At 38.6% G+C, this 14,342-nt stretch overlaps 1 protein-coding gene across 1 annotated transcript; it reads left to right on the top strand.

Annotated features, from left to right (window-relative positions):
- Positions 1–4,964: 4,964 nt before the first annotated feature.
- On the top strand, positions 4,965–12,547 carry LOC108682502 (UDP-glycosyltransferase UGT5). Its single transcript, XM_018171674.2, has 8 exons — positions 4,965–5,080; positions 5,605–5,785; positions 7,230–7,484; positions 8,076–8,306; positions 9,866–10,030; positions 11,206–11,422; positions 11,861–12,080; positions 12,398–12,547. Exons 2-8 carry the CDS (start codon positions 5,606–5,608, stop codon positions 12,498–12,500), a joined length of 1,371 nt encoding a protein of 456 aa, XP_018027163.1. The 5' UTR covers positions 4,965–5,080; position 5,605; the 3' UTR covers positions 12,501–12,547.
- The last annotated feature ends 1,795 nt before the right edge of the window (positions 12,548–14,342 follow it).

The following is a 14,342-nucleotide window of genomic DNA, read 5'->3' as shown; positions in this document are numbered from 1 at the left end:
TAGTGAACTTCATTTTCATAATAGGTTTGATGCTACACAATAAAGCCGTGAGTGACTATGAACAATTTTCACGATTCTGACATACGGTATGATGAGTCAGCTGACATTATATTGTGACTATCTTCAAATGCATCATCACTATTCCAAACGTGGATGATGTGACAATTTCGTCAACGTCAGTTTGGATCACAGGTTTAAAATCGAAGAAACATAGTCAGTTTGCCTGAAATAAAAAAATTAAATGAAACATTTATCTACCTCTTTCCGTTATAAATTTATACGTTATAGGTTTAAAAAACCTAATTTATTTTTGTACAGTGGATGTCTCATAGCTATTTCAAACCATCGTCCGTTCGGAAAAGATCCGGTCGAACCGTCGAATATCCGACCTGTTTTTAGATCTCCTGTGAGGCTGTGAACAATTCACGAAAAGTACATGAATCGGCGACAGGCCACATCATGTCTGTTCTTCAGCGCCGACAACACTACTATGTTGTATAGAAAATTAGTTGTAATTTACTAAGAACATGACATACGCACAGCGATAACCCCTAGTACGCTCATTATCTAATTAACGCCAACGTAATAAAATAATACGCTGACTCGCTTGTTTATACGCTTATTTAGGCACGCACTCTCACTCGCAAAATACATTTTGAAATTCATATATGCTCGCACTAAGTGAGATCAAGCGAACAATACAAAACAAGGATAAATGCATCCATAATCTAAATGTATATATTTGTACATCACTAATATCATATGCAGGTATATTCGCGTATATGTTGTCGAGATTAGTGAAACATTGTAAACTATATCTAAAAATAGCAATTACCAACGCACTGCAAACGCACACACGCATCCCCCAATTTCCACGCACAGAGTCGTACATCGAAAAGTGCATACCATAACGAACCACTCTAAAAACCTCAGGCACAAGGTTACAGAAAATATTTAACACACAAATATATAGCAATGTGGCATATACCACAATACCTCCATCCCTAGTACTTATATCATTAGTCTGATCAAATCGAAAGTCGCCTATTAATTTAAAAGCAAAGAAAACGTCAATTAAATTGAGCATGAACCGTCGATTTCGCTGATACCAAACACCGCGACAGGAGTTATCATTCTGAACTGTCTTTTGCCCATCCTTCTCACTCGGTTGTGCCCTGCCACGCAGGACAGTGATCCTTTTTACAAGATTTTTGGTTCCACCTCAGTTGGTGCTTCGGATGTAAGGATTTTGGAATTTCTGCATATTTTTAAGCGGAAATTTTGCGCTCGCAACGCTTATAGTTCTTATCTCACACTAATACATAATATATAGTACTACGTATCTCGAATACTAGTACCACGAGTGTCTTGAACTTTAAACTATTAATCGACTGATATTTTCTATTTGGTCAGTTGTTGTGGTACTTGTTTTAATCTCTTTGGCGTAAATTTAATTTTTTTTTCTATTGAATATCCGTGTGTTTTCTAAATTTTTGAACTGATGATGAAGCTGGTCTTTGAAACGTTTTAGGCGAAGATACAATGAATTTACTTGTCGTTTTGTTCGCTTTTAAATTCTTTTAAGCTCTATATCCTACACGCGCACACATATTTGTGCATACAAATTCTATAGTATTTCTACGTATTGCTGCATGATTCACCCGTTTGTGAATAGATTTCGTTACCTTTCCAGTGATTTCCAATGAGCATTCGTCGGACTGTTTTTTCGATCGTACTAAATTAGCTACATTATCCGTACTATAAAATGAGTCATACAATCTTGCCAAATGTGGCCAGCTCAATGGCGCAGTGGTGAAGAGTTAGATTTGATGGCAAAAATGACGTTCCACAATTGAGAAATTCCCGAATTGGCAAGACTGCACGTTCTTCAGAAACTCGATTTCAGAGGAAGCCAAACCTATAAAATTCTACGCAAAATCACTAGTATTCAATTCGCCCTTTATAACGTCATTTAATAATTTCATTGAAGAAAATTGTCTCGTTGTTCATAGAATACTTTCTGCATTACTAAATTGAAGTTAAATAAGTCCAAATTATATAATTTTATCCAGCTGAGAGATGAATCAAGCTGAATAAAAGTTTACCTAGTGCATTATGAAGGTAACATATCTGTCCAATGCAAAGTATAGTATAAATAATGCTTGCATACAGCCCTACAGAAATAAATTTCAGATTGATAATGGTTGAACTATCCTATTCCTAACGTCCTAGTTTCTACCCACCGCTTTTTACAAACTTTACTTTTGGTAAATCTATCACTGCCTAAACACACTACACAAGTTAAGATAAATCAAGAGTCAAGACTACTCAAACAGAATTGACAATTTGCAAACTATTGAAAAACTTTGTTTTTGGAGTAAGCCCAATGTTTAACACGCTTGCTTCTCAATCCAATTCGTGGACTGCAACGCTCATAAGTGATGTAACGTAATCCTGCTGGTAACGGTGTAATAATAGATGCACCTGAGAATGATTAGGTGAGCGGCCGACGCAGGCGCAACGAAGGTGGGACTACACTCACTACAGCAACATTTCACGAGATTTCGCTCTTAAAATAAAACTTTACGTGTTTGTAAATTGAGGTTTCCTATAATCGCGTTTTGCTTCAGCTGCGTTAAGTTGTTAAAGAGGTAGACAATTGGCACGAATGATAGCTTCATAAAATTAAATTCTTTTTTATTATTGAATTTTTAAGGACAGTAATATCTCGCTATATCCTGCCTCACTCTACTTCATCGCGGGTTTTTAAAGAAATATTGATGAGAAGAATCATTCATAACATAACATAACATAGTGATGTCGGCTCTGAAGTGTAGGCCTGATGTGGCCTGTCGCCGATTCTTTTCCATTTCGTGCCTTGTTCATAGATCTAAACTCGTGTCATTTGACCGGATCTTTTCATGACTGGCGATAGTTTGAAGATCAATTTTTTTAGCTTATAGCCGTGGCCCCTGGTGTTGGTTCTTGTTTCAAATTCTAGTAACCCTTCAGGGACCTTGTATAGACCATGAGTATACTTGTATACTTCAATGAGGTCCCCACGCAGACGTCGATAACTAATTTTCTGAAGTTTTTGAAGGAGACATGCGGCCAATGAAAACAGTCCGCGGAACTCGATCGGCAGTAAGAGTGTGGGAAGGGTTTGCGAACATTTGTAGTGAAAATTTACTAAACAATCACAATATTAATGCGTAAATAAGCACGTCAAAACTATCAGTCGATCAATTCCCAATCGCGTATTTTACCTATCGCGGCTGGAGTCTTGAACGCGACACCCTCGATAGGCTATGGATTACTGTACTTCGTTTAGCTTCTTGCACGCTGCGGAAATAAATAGCTTTTATTTCTATGGGTCCCTTGCTTTAGTATTCAATTAACGTCTTTCAATGAAGTTTCTGAAAAATTGTTACCAAATTGTTTTTTTTTTCTAGTGTTATCGATGAAAATCCCCTACTAACAATAACATTACCCACCAAATCCTCAAGTGTGATTCTGGATTGATCTTAACTTACTGGATCAAATAAACTAAAAGTAAATGTAGCTCTTAGTTTCCTTTCAGTTAAATGCTATATTAACTGGCAAACAATTCGAGCTGCTCAACCCTGCAAGGAGAAGATGCATCACCAATGTTGTCACCCGCCTCGGGCAATTCTCGGCATCAGATACCGCCAGGCATGACGCTCGTTGCCAGATAGGCCTTTCTTCAGGTAAACTAATCAAATATGGATATTTTTCCACAGGATTTGAACGACGAAAATGCAGGGTGCCCTTTCATCCGTTCAGGATGTTTTACATTTTATTTATGCTTTGTTTGTGGTTAAAGACCCATAATTTACACTTTTTTTAGGACCAGATTAGCTAGTCTCTCTATTAAGGATCCTTAGATTTTGGTCTTCTATTTTGGCATGAATTGGTTCCATAAGGACCTCCATTAGAGAAAATATCCACTACTCTGTGTGGCGAATTGAGGGTTGCGAGCATGGTTGATCTTGCTCGCAATCATGGTTGCGAGCAGCCCTCCCGAAACCATGATGAACTCAAAGTACTGTTCTTAGTTCTATGTCTATATATTCTATAAAGTATATTGGAGGGCCAATATAATTTTTTCGCCAAAAAAATTTCGTTCGCGAGCTGAGTTGACAGGTTTATCCGACACTACATAACAATCATGTCGAGGACGCGGACTACCCAGCCAGGGTTGCCAGAAAAGCCTTTTTCTGGACAAATTAAGAAATGGTGGTATTTTTTGGATGCGTTGGCCTGATAAGATTTATTTGACCTTTTTTGTCCGTTTGGGATCTTTTACTCGCAATAAAAAAAAATATGTTACTCGCAAGTTTTTTTATTAATTTTTTCCATCTCTCAAATTTACCTTTTTTTGCTCAAGATGAATACATTTAAATTTAGACACGTAAGTTGCGTAACTGGCCGTGTGCCGTTTAATTGGGCCTACCGTACACGGTGACACCATGGTTGAACCATGGGGTTCATGGTTATTTATATACAGTTATATACAAAATATACAGTTGCCCACTCATATTAATAACCATGCATGGCAGAGCTGCGAGTGCATATAGTCATCCGCTTTCTAAAGAGTAGCAAATTCATTTGTAATTTTTGTGGTTACAACGCTGGCGTTTTTTGTGGCATTGAAGGTTTTGTGAGTCGTAAACTTAGTGAACTTTGTGTAATTTTTGTTGTCTGAAAACATGAGGAGTTGCCGTACGCATTGTAAATAATCTTAACTACATTGAACTTAAAATGTTGTGCTATTTTTAACATTTAAAAATATCAAATTTAAATGGTCCGTTATTGGCCTTTTTATGAGCTAAATTTTCTCATGGCTCCATCTGGCAACCCTGCTAGCCACTGCCGAGCGCCGTCAGTCCGTAGTCTCCGTACTCCGTCACACTCACAACTTCACAACTTCACAAGTCACAACAGTAACCGGGTGGACTAGGTTGTAGAAGGTTAACGTAGTTCGCGTGTGCAATTAATTAGTTGGAATTCCAGCGTGTGCGGAGTTTATGTGAAAGAAGAAGCAACAGCCTGCTTGAATGTAAGATTGATTCAATTTTAACCAGATTGTAATGTTGAATATATATATGTGAACCATTGAATCATACATTTCAGTTTTTGAATCAAAACAAAAACGCGTGCTGGGTTTTAGAAGCTGGTTAGTTTAATAAGTAAGCAGAACGTATCCGTTGATCATTGTGATAAACATTTGACCAAGTTATAAATTAGCGCTGAGTTATTCATATTTGAAGAAATATCGATTTGATTTTAAAAAATTGTTTCAAAGCTCTGTAAAGCGGGAAGTTTCGAGCTTCGACTTCGATTTGAAGCGGCAGCACTGATGTATTATTTCTCACGAAAAATAGCCTCGTAACTTTTCGGTTCAGAAGTTGCAGACAGTTGCAATGCGGGCCGGACATAACGCATTGACTCCTTGCTGGCTTATTTACCGCACAAATCTCACATCTTGATTAAAAGATACGCAGTATTAGTAATAGGTGAACAATGTTCTCGACATTCCTCTGGCTGCATCATGTTTACTAATAACACGTTTGCCACCCATAGAATGGTGGGCCTCCGAGTGCTGGTGCTCGTAGTGCTGGCAGGCGCGCTACAGGCAGTTGGCGCGGCGCTGCCACCGCCTGAGCGCTCCTACAACATCCTTATGCTGCTGCCCGTGTCCTCCAAGAGCCACCGCAACGTCTTCATGCCCCTTGCCACGGCCCTCACGCAGCGCGGCCATAAGGTTGAAAGTCTTATGAATGCGCTCTTTTTAGGTATTTTATGCATAATCATCATTAGGATTTACACGTGTCTATGCCATCAATAGGGATTTTATAGAAACATAGATCATAGATAGAAACATAGAACAATTGAAAGATTTTTATAGAGATCTCTGTTGATCCTCTAATTGCAGAATTATAACACCTGAAACACGACTAACACTATCATACTATTTCATTTTTATGTTGGCATGCACAATATTTCATTTCTACTAGCATGCATGCCTTACTTGGATATAGCCTATATATAGGGAATGTAATAATTTTAAATTTGTTCAGATCTAATAGTTGCAAAATGAAAATCACTCGAATAAAAATGTGGAAGAAGTCTTTGGCTGTACACATTTTCGTTATCGTTTATTCTCTCTGCCTTGACGTTATCCGTCTGACATTATCTGGTGTTATCTGTCCCTCAACTCGATCTCTGCGGTGTTATAATTGATCTCCCGACGACTCGTATGTATTTTCGGGTATTTTTAACTCTCAAATATTTTCAGAGTTTCCAAACAAATTTCTGTAGATGTTTCAGAATTGTAGAGTTCGTTGCGATCTTTACAGAGCCATCTTTGTGATTTTTGCGCAAAGCTTTACGTCTGCGATAGAGCCCCCGATGATTCAGCAATCATGGCATGACAATTCAAATTCAAACGACTTGTTTTCCATGACGTGACTAGGAGAATTGTGTTCATTTAATAAACAAATGTTCCTTGGTTATAACGATAAGGACGTGACTGAGGATCGCGATGGTGATGGTACTGCATGTTGGAATTCCATAGTTCAGTCTTCATGGTTTCGTAGTAATTTTTCAAAATTCAATAACAGCGAAATAAATAGAAATCGTACCCAAATTTAAACATATGAAATACGAATAATTTTTTTTTGGGGGGGGGGGGAAGAGGCATGACTGACGATATTTATGAAATGGACTTGTCATTTATGTTGATGTGCCATTTATGCCAATGTAATTTAGGAATTTCTGTCTTAGAATCTCTAGATTTCTTTCAGTGAACTTTTCAAGGCAAAATCCTAATTCATAAAACGAATACGGTACTTTTTCGGAGATATATAGCAGGTAAGCTATATAGGAGGTATATAGCAGGTGAGCTAATTAATTTCTGTAAATAACTTGTACAATTAAACCTAAAGGATATCCGAACAAATTTTTGTTTCTGAATTTGAATTTTGCCTTAAAACGTTACCTAGCTGACACTTGACTGAAGGTTCTTAAAGCTATTGTATTGAGAACCGCCTGAACTCCAGAGCGAGCTTACCCGTGTTTGCTGCCGTGATTCTTGTGGGTTGACTTGTTTAAATTCATTCGTTTATTCTTACTTCAGTTCAGTGCAATATTGACTAAGATAAGTATGAATTAATGCAAATATCTGACAGCTCTCTGTATCCCTGCAGGTAACAATGCTGAGTAATCATCCCCCGCCCGAGAAGAATAGCAAGATTCTCTTCCTAGAGCACGGACTCAAACATTTTGACCCCGACGCCCTGGACACGTTCGCGATCATGAAAGATCCCAGTATCATGTTCAACCAATTCCGCACAATATTCCCGTTGATTGCGCGAGAAATTTACGACGTTCCTGTTGTTAAAGAGCTCTTCGAGAAACGGAAAGAATTCGACTTGATAATATTGAATAACATGTTCAACGACGTGAGTAGCTTAACAATTATTTCGCTAGTTTATTCTTATAAAAGGCATGAAGTCTTGCTTGGTGTGCACGTATCGTACAATTTTACTGCAGTGTTGATGTTGAATTTGTTACTGATATTCTGCCCATATGAATAAGAATCCTGTTCAGAAGCAACTTGCCTCACCTGCTCTATCGTGCTTTCTACATTTCTATCGCTCAAAACAGGTTTGAATGTTTGTTTTACTTGCCAAGTTTGTCTTAGAAGAAAAATTCATTTTCCAGATCACTTTTCCAAATTATCCGTAATAAAATGGCGTTCAAATCGGGCTTTTGCACAAACCTCTTCTATACCTACCTCACTCCGTATTCGACTTCTGTAATGGTAAACTTCAGCAAATTAGCCCTGTGAATCAACAACCAAAAATCACGTTGACGATCATGGCGAATACCGTATTAGAATAATTTGTACTACTCCCTAACCGTTCCTTATCCGACTTCTATGATGATCAACTTCAGCAAATTAACACTCTGAATCAACAACCAAAAATTACGCTGACGATCATGGCGAATGCCGTATTAAAATAATTTGTACTTCTCCCTAACTTGTACAGGCTCTGCTGCCGTTCGTACACGAGCGCACCTTCATCACGATAACCACGGGCGCGCTGGACCCGCGGCTGAGCGCCACGATGGGTAACTTGCAGAATCCTGCGTACGTGGCGAGCGCGATGCAGGACTACCCACGACCATTCTCACTGTACCATCGCGCCAAGAGTGTCTTCATGAACATCGCCACCGACGTAATATGGCGAAAAAATATTGTAAACCCAACTCAGGTTGAGGTGAGTTGATAAGCACAAGGTTTAGCTTGATGAAACTTCTTGTTTCTATAAAGAAAGTCGGTAGTATTTGTTTTGCTGTGTACGGCTACCGTTAAACTTGTGTGTAATGGCATTGCCAATACGATCCGACGCTTGAAAATAATAATCTTCGTAATGAAGACTGATTCGTGTATAAATTCCGAGGTCATGTTCAGGGTTAAGGGTCATTGTACAGTTTCCTAGAGCTAACTACTTTATTTCAGATTGCCCAAGAAAATAATTCGGCCTATAATACAGGATGATTCGCCGAAACTTCCTGTTTTGTATTTTGCGCCCAGCAGCCAGATGTTAAATTAAAAGGGTGGGCAGCATTTCATATGATAGGCTAGATCATGAATTTGTGTCCCGCCTAGTCAATTACCACTATGCATTGAACAAGTGAGCAGCGTGCGTTTGCTTTCGAGGCGTACTTTCTTATGACCGTTCCATTATCGCTACTCACGAGCATTCCGTACTCGGTTCCGTATTCATCCTCCCGGTCACGTTCCTGATCGGAAATCGATTTTTACGTGGATAAACACATTTAGGCAAGTGAAAGTATGAATGTAAGAGGAGGTCAGCGGACTGCCACGACACCCGAAAACGTAAAATTAGCAAGGCCTTTCCTGCGCTCTCCACGTCTTCTGAGACAACATTTTGCAGAGCGCCTCATCTCCTTGATAGGTGACCTTTTTTGGCCGGCTTCAATCCCCGATTTATCTCCGTGCGATTATTTATTGGGTTATCTTAACTCAATTGCTTACAATGATTGTCCAAGGACCCTACCTAATTTGAAGAACAACATACGCCAAGCTATCTCCAACATACCCGTCAATGTATGCTTCAGCGAGTTGAACGGAACTTTAAAAATCGACTAACTGAATGCATTGACAGTGAAGGCCGTCATTTGTCAGATATTATTTTTAAAACTAAGTGATACAAGAATTAAGGCAATGTCTTCTTCAATAACATTCATATAGTAATGATATCTTTGCTAGTTATTAGCGCATTTTCTCATTTATGGAAAAAATGCACTATTTTGCTCGCCATGTCCGTCCGTCCGTCCGTCTGTCTGTCTGTCTGTCTGTCCGTCCGTCTGTTCGTGACCTCAAGTTTTCGTCGACGAAAAAATGCGCTCTCTGTCACTCACTGCAGTGAGTACTGAGTTATATTTTTTGGGGGGGGCTTTAAAATGGGGAGTATCCGTGAATCACCCTGGGCCATCCTGCCATTTTTCGATCTAAAATTGTAACACAAATTATTTTTAGCGCATTTTCTCATTTATGGAAAAAATGCACTATTGTGCTCGCCATGTCCGTATGTCCGTCCGTGACTTCACGTTTTCGTCGACGAGAAAATGCGCTCTCTGTCACTCACTGCAGTGAGTACTGGGTTATATTTTTTAATTCATTGAGTTTAATGAATTATTATTTGTTGTTAGCTTTAAATAATTTGTTGGATTTAATTCATATTTTTTCTTCTAAACTCTGGTTGTATAGTTGTGATATCGGTTCAAAGCATAAATAGCAGGAACTTTCCAGATTTCCCAGCGTTTCCCGAGCTTGCCTCCAATTCGGGAGATCCATCGCAATCTGAGCCTGACTCTCATCAACTCGCACTTCAGCGCACCCTTCCCTATACCGCTGCTGCCCAATCAAGTCGAGGTTGGAGGGATGCACATTGTCGAGCCGAAGCCTCTGCCAAAAGTGAGTGTTGTTTTTTTGGCAAGTCACGAAAATTACAAGAATCGGCAACAGGCCATGGGCCTATTTCTTCAGTGCCGACACTTCTATTATATTCTATGAACAAGAATCGGCAACAGGCCATGGGCCTATTTCTTCAGTGCCGACACTTCTATTCTATATTATTTATCATGATAATATTCTAAAAGTGAACATTAAGGTGAATTGCGCTCGATGAAATGGCTAATTAATTTAATACAATCTTTAAATTGCATTTCTTAGCAAACCAAACATTTTTCTAAACAATTATTCTGTATCTATTTTTATTTAATCACTACTGAGCCTCTGTATTCTCGTTCTGTTGATACGCGCGTCACAAGGATTTTTCGATCGGCAAAAAAATTTTTGATTTTTAAAAATAATTGGTTATTCGTACTGAGCCTCTAGTCGGGATGAAATTCCTCAGTGTCTTCTCGTTCGTGGCCAGACTCCCTCATCATGTTTTCACCTATGGCAGTAGATGTGAATATCAACGTGAATTAATGGAACAGAGAGGAGAGCCTTTACAAGCAGTCTTAATCTAATTTTAATCCATTTTAAAATAAGCAGGTGTGTGCAACTGTTACAACAAATAACATCCAATACTTTATAGTAAAATTTGATTTATGTAAAAGTTTTAATGATATTAATTGTGGTTGCATTTCTCAAAACGAGCTCTGCTGTTCATGGATTTCTAGCAGCGCGATTGGTACTAATAACTAGCTAAGTTAGAAACGCCACCAGCAATGTCAAACGCGAAAGGTTCTTATACAGGAATTGAACACAAGTGTGGAATATATTTGAGTTTTAATGGAATTGTCACACCTCAAGAAATAACAGCCTAAATGATATTGAGGACTAATTAATAAGAATTACAGGATTAAATGAAACATTACAAATAAGATGAATATAATAGGAGCTTTTAGGATCTTACCCCAAATATTGGCAGACAAGGCTGAAGTAAGGTTACAGGTAAATAAACTAGGGAAGAAGAAAGAAGCGAATTCAGAAGCAGTTTGGATTTTTGCTACCTACTAGCTTATTATTATTTAAGATGTAATGACTAAGTATAAATCGTTTTGATAATAATAAAAGGTCCATCATAGATGTCCCCACAGATTTTTTGCATGGAACGTTCAACGTTTCCGTCGTATTTCCAGGACCTATCGGACTTCTTGTCTGGTACGACGCCGGTGGTGTACATGAGTCTGGGTTCCGTGGCGCGCAGCAGCGCCATGCCCCAGGAGTACAAAGACATCTTCTTCAGCGCCTTCGCCAAGCTCCCCTACAAAGTCCTCTGGAAGTTTGAGGAAAAACCACCCAAAACGGCGAAAAATCTCCTAGTTCAAAGTTGGATGCCTCAACAGGACATCTTAGGTTTGCAGCGAGAAATTTGTTAAAACAATTTTGGTGTAGTCACATGGAATAGAAATTTTAATCACTCTGGAACGATCAAACACTGAGTTGATTTCAAAAGTTATCAAGTTAGATCTCTTCTCACGTGTTTCACGGTCTTATTTTCATGTTCTTCAAAGCATGAGTTATCGCCTTATGTCATTTAGTATGTTTTGCATAAGTGTTTTACGATCTGATTCATTTAAATTCTTGTTGTAATGGGATTCCGATCATTTTCTAATCATGTTTTGTAAGGGATTTTCTCACCGGATTTCCCTTGGCAGGAACCTTAGGTATTACGGTGTGATAGTATAGGGAATTTTATCTCATTGTATTTGAGCATTTCCCCACCGTTGGATTTGTAGGCAACTTGATACATCACAAGTTCAATTTCACGGAAAGATGTATTTTATTTTACAGCGCACCCGAACGTGAAGGTGTTCATCTCGCACTGCGGCCTGCTTGGTGCTCAAGAGGCCCTGCACTTCGGGACACCAATCATTGGCTTGCCGTTGTTTGGCGACCAGCCCAAGAACGCAGTTGAGCTCGAGAGTGCGGGAGTTGCACGTAAACTTTCCTGGCTTGAGTTGAACGAGCAGCTTCTTATCGACACCATCAGGGATCTCATCGAGACGTCAACGTAAGAGCTTGAAGGGACTAACGTGCCGTTGCCTGTGAAGAGTTGATGCTGATGATAAGCAATAGTTAATGAAACCTCGGCGCAATGTATGATACATTCATGACTCATTTCTAGATTTTATTTTAAAGTTTCAGGTCTGAGATTATGTTGTGGGACATGTACCGAGAACATCCTGTCAAAATTTCATTAACGTTACGAAATTTGTCAAAATTGGTTAGAAGTGCTAAAGCAGGTTTGTCCAGTTCCCATTCCTCACAACTTATTTATTCCCGGTTTTGTGTACCTTAATAAAATATCATTTATAATATTCTGTTCAGGTACCGGGAGAAGGCTGAGAAAATTTCAGCAGCGATGAAGGACCGTCCGCTGAGCGCCGTGGAGACGGCCGTGTACTATTTTGGATATAAAAGTTATTATTAATGACACTAGATGATGCCAATAAAGCTGTTCATACAGGAACCATCATTCATTCATTTCGATTCAGGTACCGGGAGAAGGCTGAGAAAATTTCAGCAGCGATGAAGGACCGTCCGCTGAGCGCCGTGGAGACGGCCGTGTACTGGACAGAGTACGTCATCCGCCACCAGGGGGCGGTGCACCTGCGCTCCCCTGAGCGTGACCTCACCTGGGTGCAATTGCTTCATCTCGACCTCCTGCTTCTCTTGCATGTCGCTCTTTATCTCGTCTATTTAATTATAAGCAAGTTATTTGCATTCTTCTGTGGAGGTAGTCGTAGCAAGGCCAAGAAGATGAAGGGGAAGATGGACTGAGGCTTGACCATTCTCACAGTATCAAATAATATGAATCGTTGCCATTTAAGTAATATGTTCATTCTGAGCTTGCATCATTGCAATTTTTAAGTGCACGTCAAGTGTTTCTTAATTAATTAAGTAAGAAGAAAAGGAAAAATTCCCCTTTATTGTGATAAAATTAAGAAGTTTTTGTTTGGCAAGTTAAATTTTCATAAAGATACTTTTCCGCGACTTCAGCAGAATCCATTGATTGTTATTTATGATCGCCATCGGAATATCTTGCCGCTGATGTTTTGTTTGGAAATCAAAATATTTTTGTGTACCAATTCGCTATTCTTTATCTTTATAAAATTTAAGTTAGTATGTGTTGTGGTATTTTATTGTCTCGCAGTTCTAGAAATTTTCCACCACTAAATAAAATCAGGTGATTATGTTAGTTATTCTAATAAATTTTAACCGGTTAGGACCAGCACGTAGTCTTTGAAAGTCTTGTCCTGCAGACAGCTGATTTCATGTTCCAGTTAATGATTATTCAATATTCATTAACTGCATAATTGCAAATGTGCCTCTCGCTGTTTGAAGTGATTGTTTGAAAAGTAAGTAAATTACTCGAATGTTCGAAAATATGTAATTTGTTACTCAGCATTTCTTGATGAAGGACGTAGATTAGTTTCAGATTAGTGAGACTAGTAATGCTAAGAATGATATCTGGGTTTTTAATGATTTGTCACGTTGCTAATTATTTGTTTCCACTCTGTGCAATCGAGGACTAATGTCCTATGCTAAAAATATACAATCGCTAGTTTGAACCTCCTCGATGATTTACTTTCAACTTCTTTAAGAATATTTTTCTTCTGTAACTAAATTTCTGTTTGCGGTGGATTGGAATATTCTTGGTCAATATAATAGCCAGGTTTTCCACCCAAGAGGTCTTGCCGATGAGGGCCGATAATGATGATGGGGAGGTAAATGAGTTACTTTAGGATACAGTTAGCTCATTCCACTCCTCCCTTCTAGTGGCTAGTAGTAGTAGTGGCTCCTAATACTTTATTCTTATCTTTTTAATATTATATTAACTACTTATTTACTTGCACTCTCTGAGACTGAGATCTAAATTTTGCTTCACTTGATAAAGCAAGATCCTTATTCTGAATGTGAAGCAATCAGGCTAAATATAATTAGTCGATGAAATGTAAAAAAATTGCATTACAATTCTCATCATGAGATGAATTCCCAAAATAAAAAATAAAAGAATTCATGCTTATGCTGACAACATTCAGTGCTACAAATGTGTTGATAACACTGCTCGAAATAACCTGCATTTTCAATAACAAACGAAGGCGGTGAAGGCTTCTCAACAGCGTTCGACTTTCGAGGCTTGAAAAGTTTCGTAACATTGCAATGCCCGTGTTTGAAGATAGCTGTTGTAGTAAATATAGTTTTATGTTGCGGTAATTTTTACAATAAGAAGTTAAATACCAAGAATTTAAAAGCAACGAAAATGCCAAGT

This window comes from Hyalella azteca, unplaced genomic scaffold (assembly GCF_000764305.2).
Source record: "Hyalella azteca isolate HAZT.00-mixed unplaced genomic scaffold, Hazt_2.0.2 contig16906, whole genome shotgun sequence".
Taxonomy (NCBI): domain Eukaryota; kingdom Metazoa; phylum Arthropoda; class Malacostraca; order Amphipoda; family Hyalellidae; genus Hyalella; species Hyalella azteca.
Note: the sequence above shows the minus strand (reverse complement) of the source record. Positions and strands in the feature narration are given on the sequence as shown.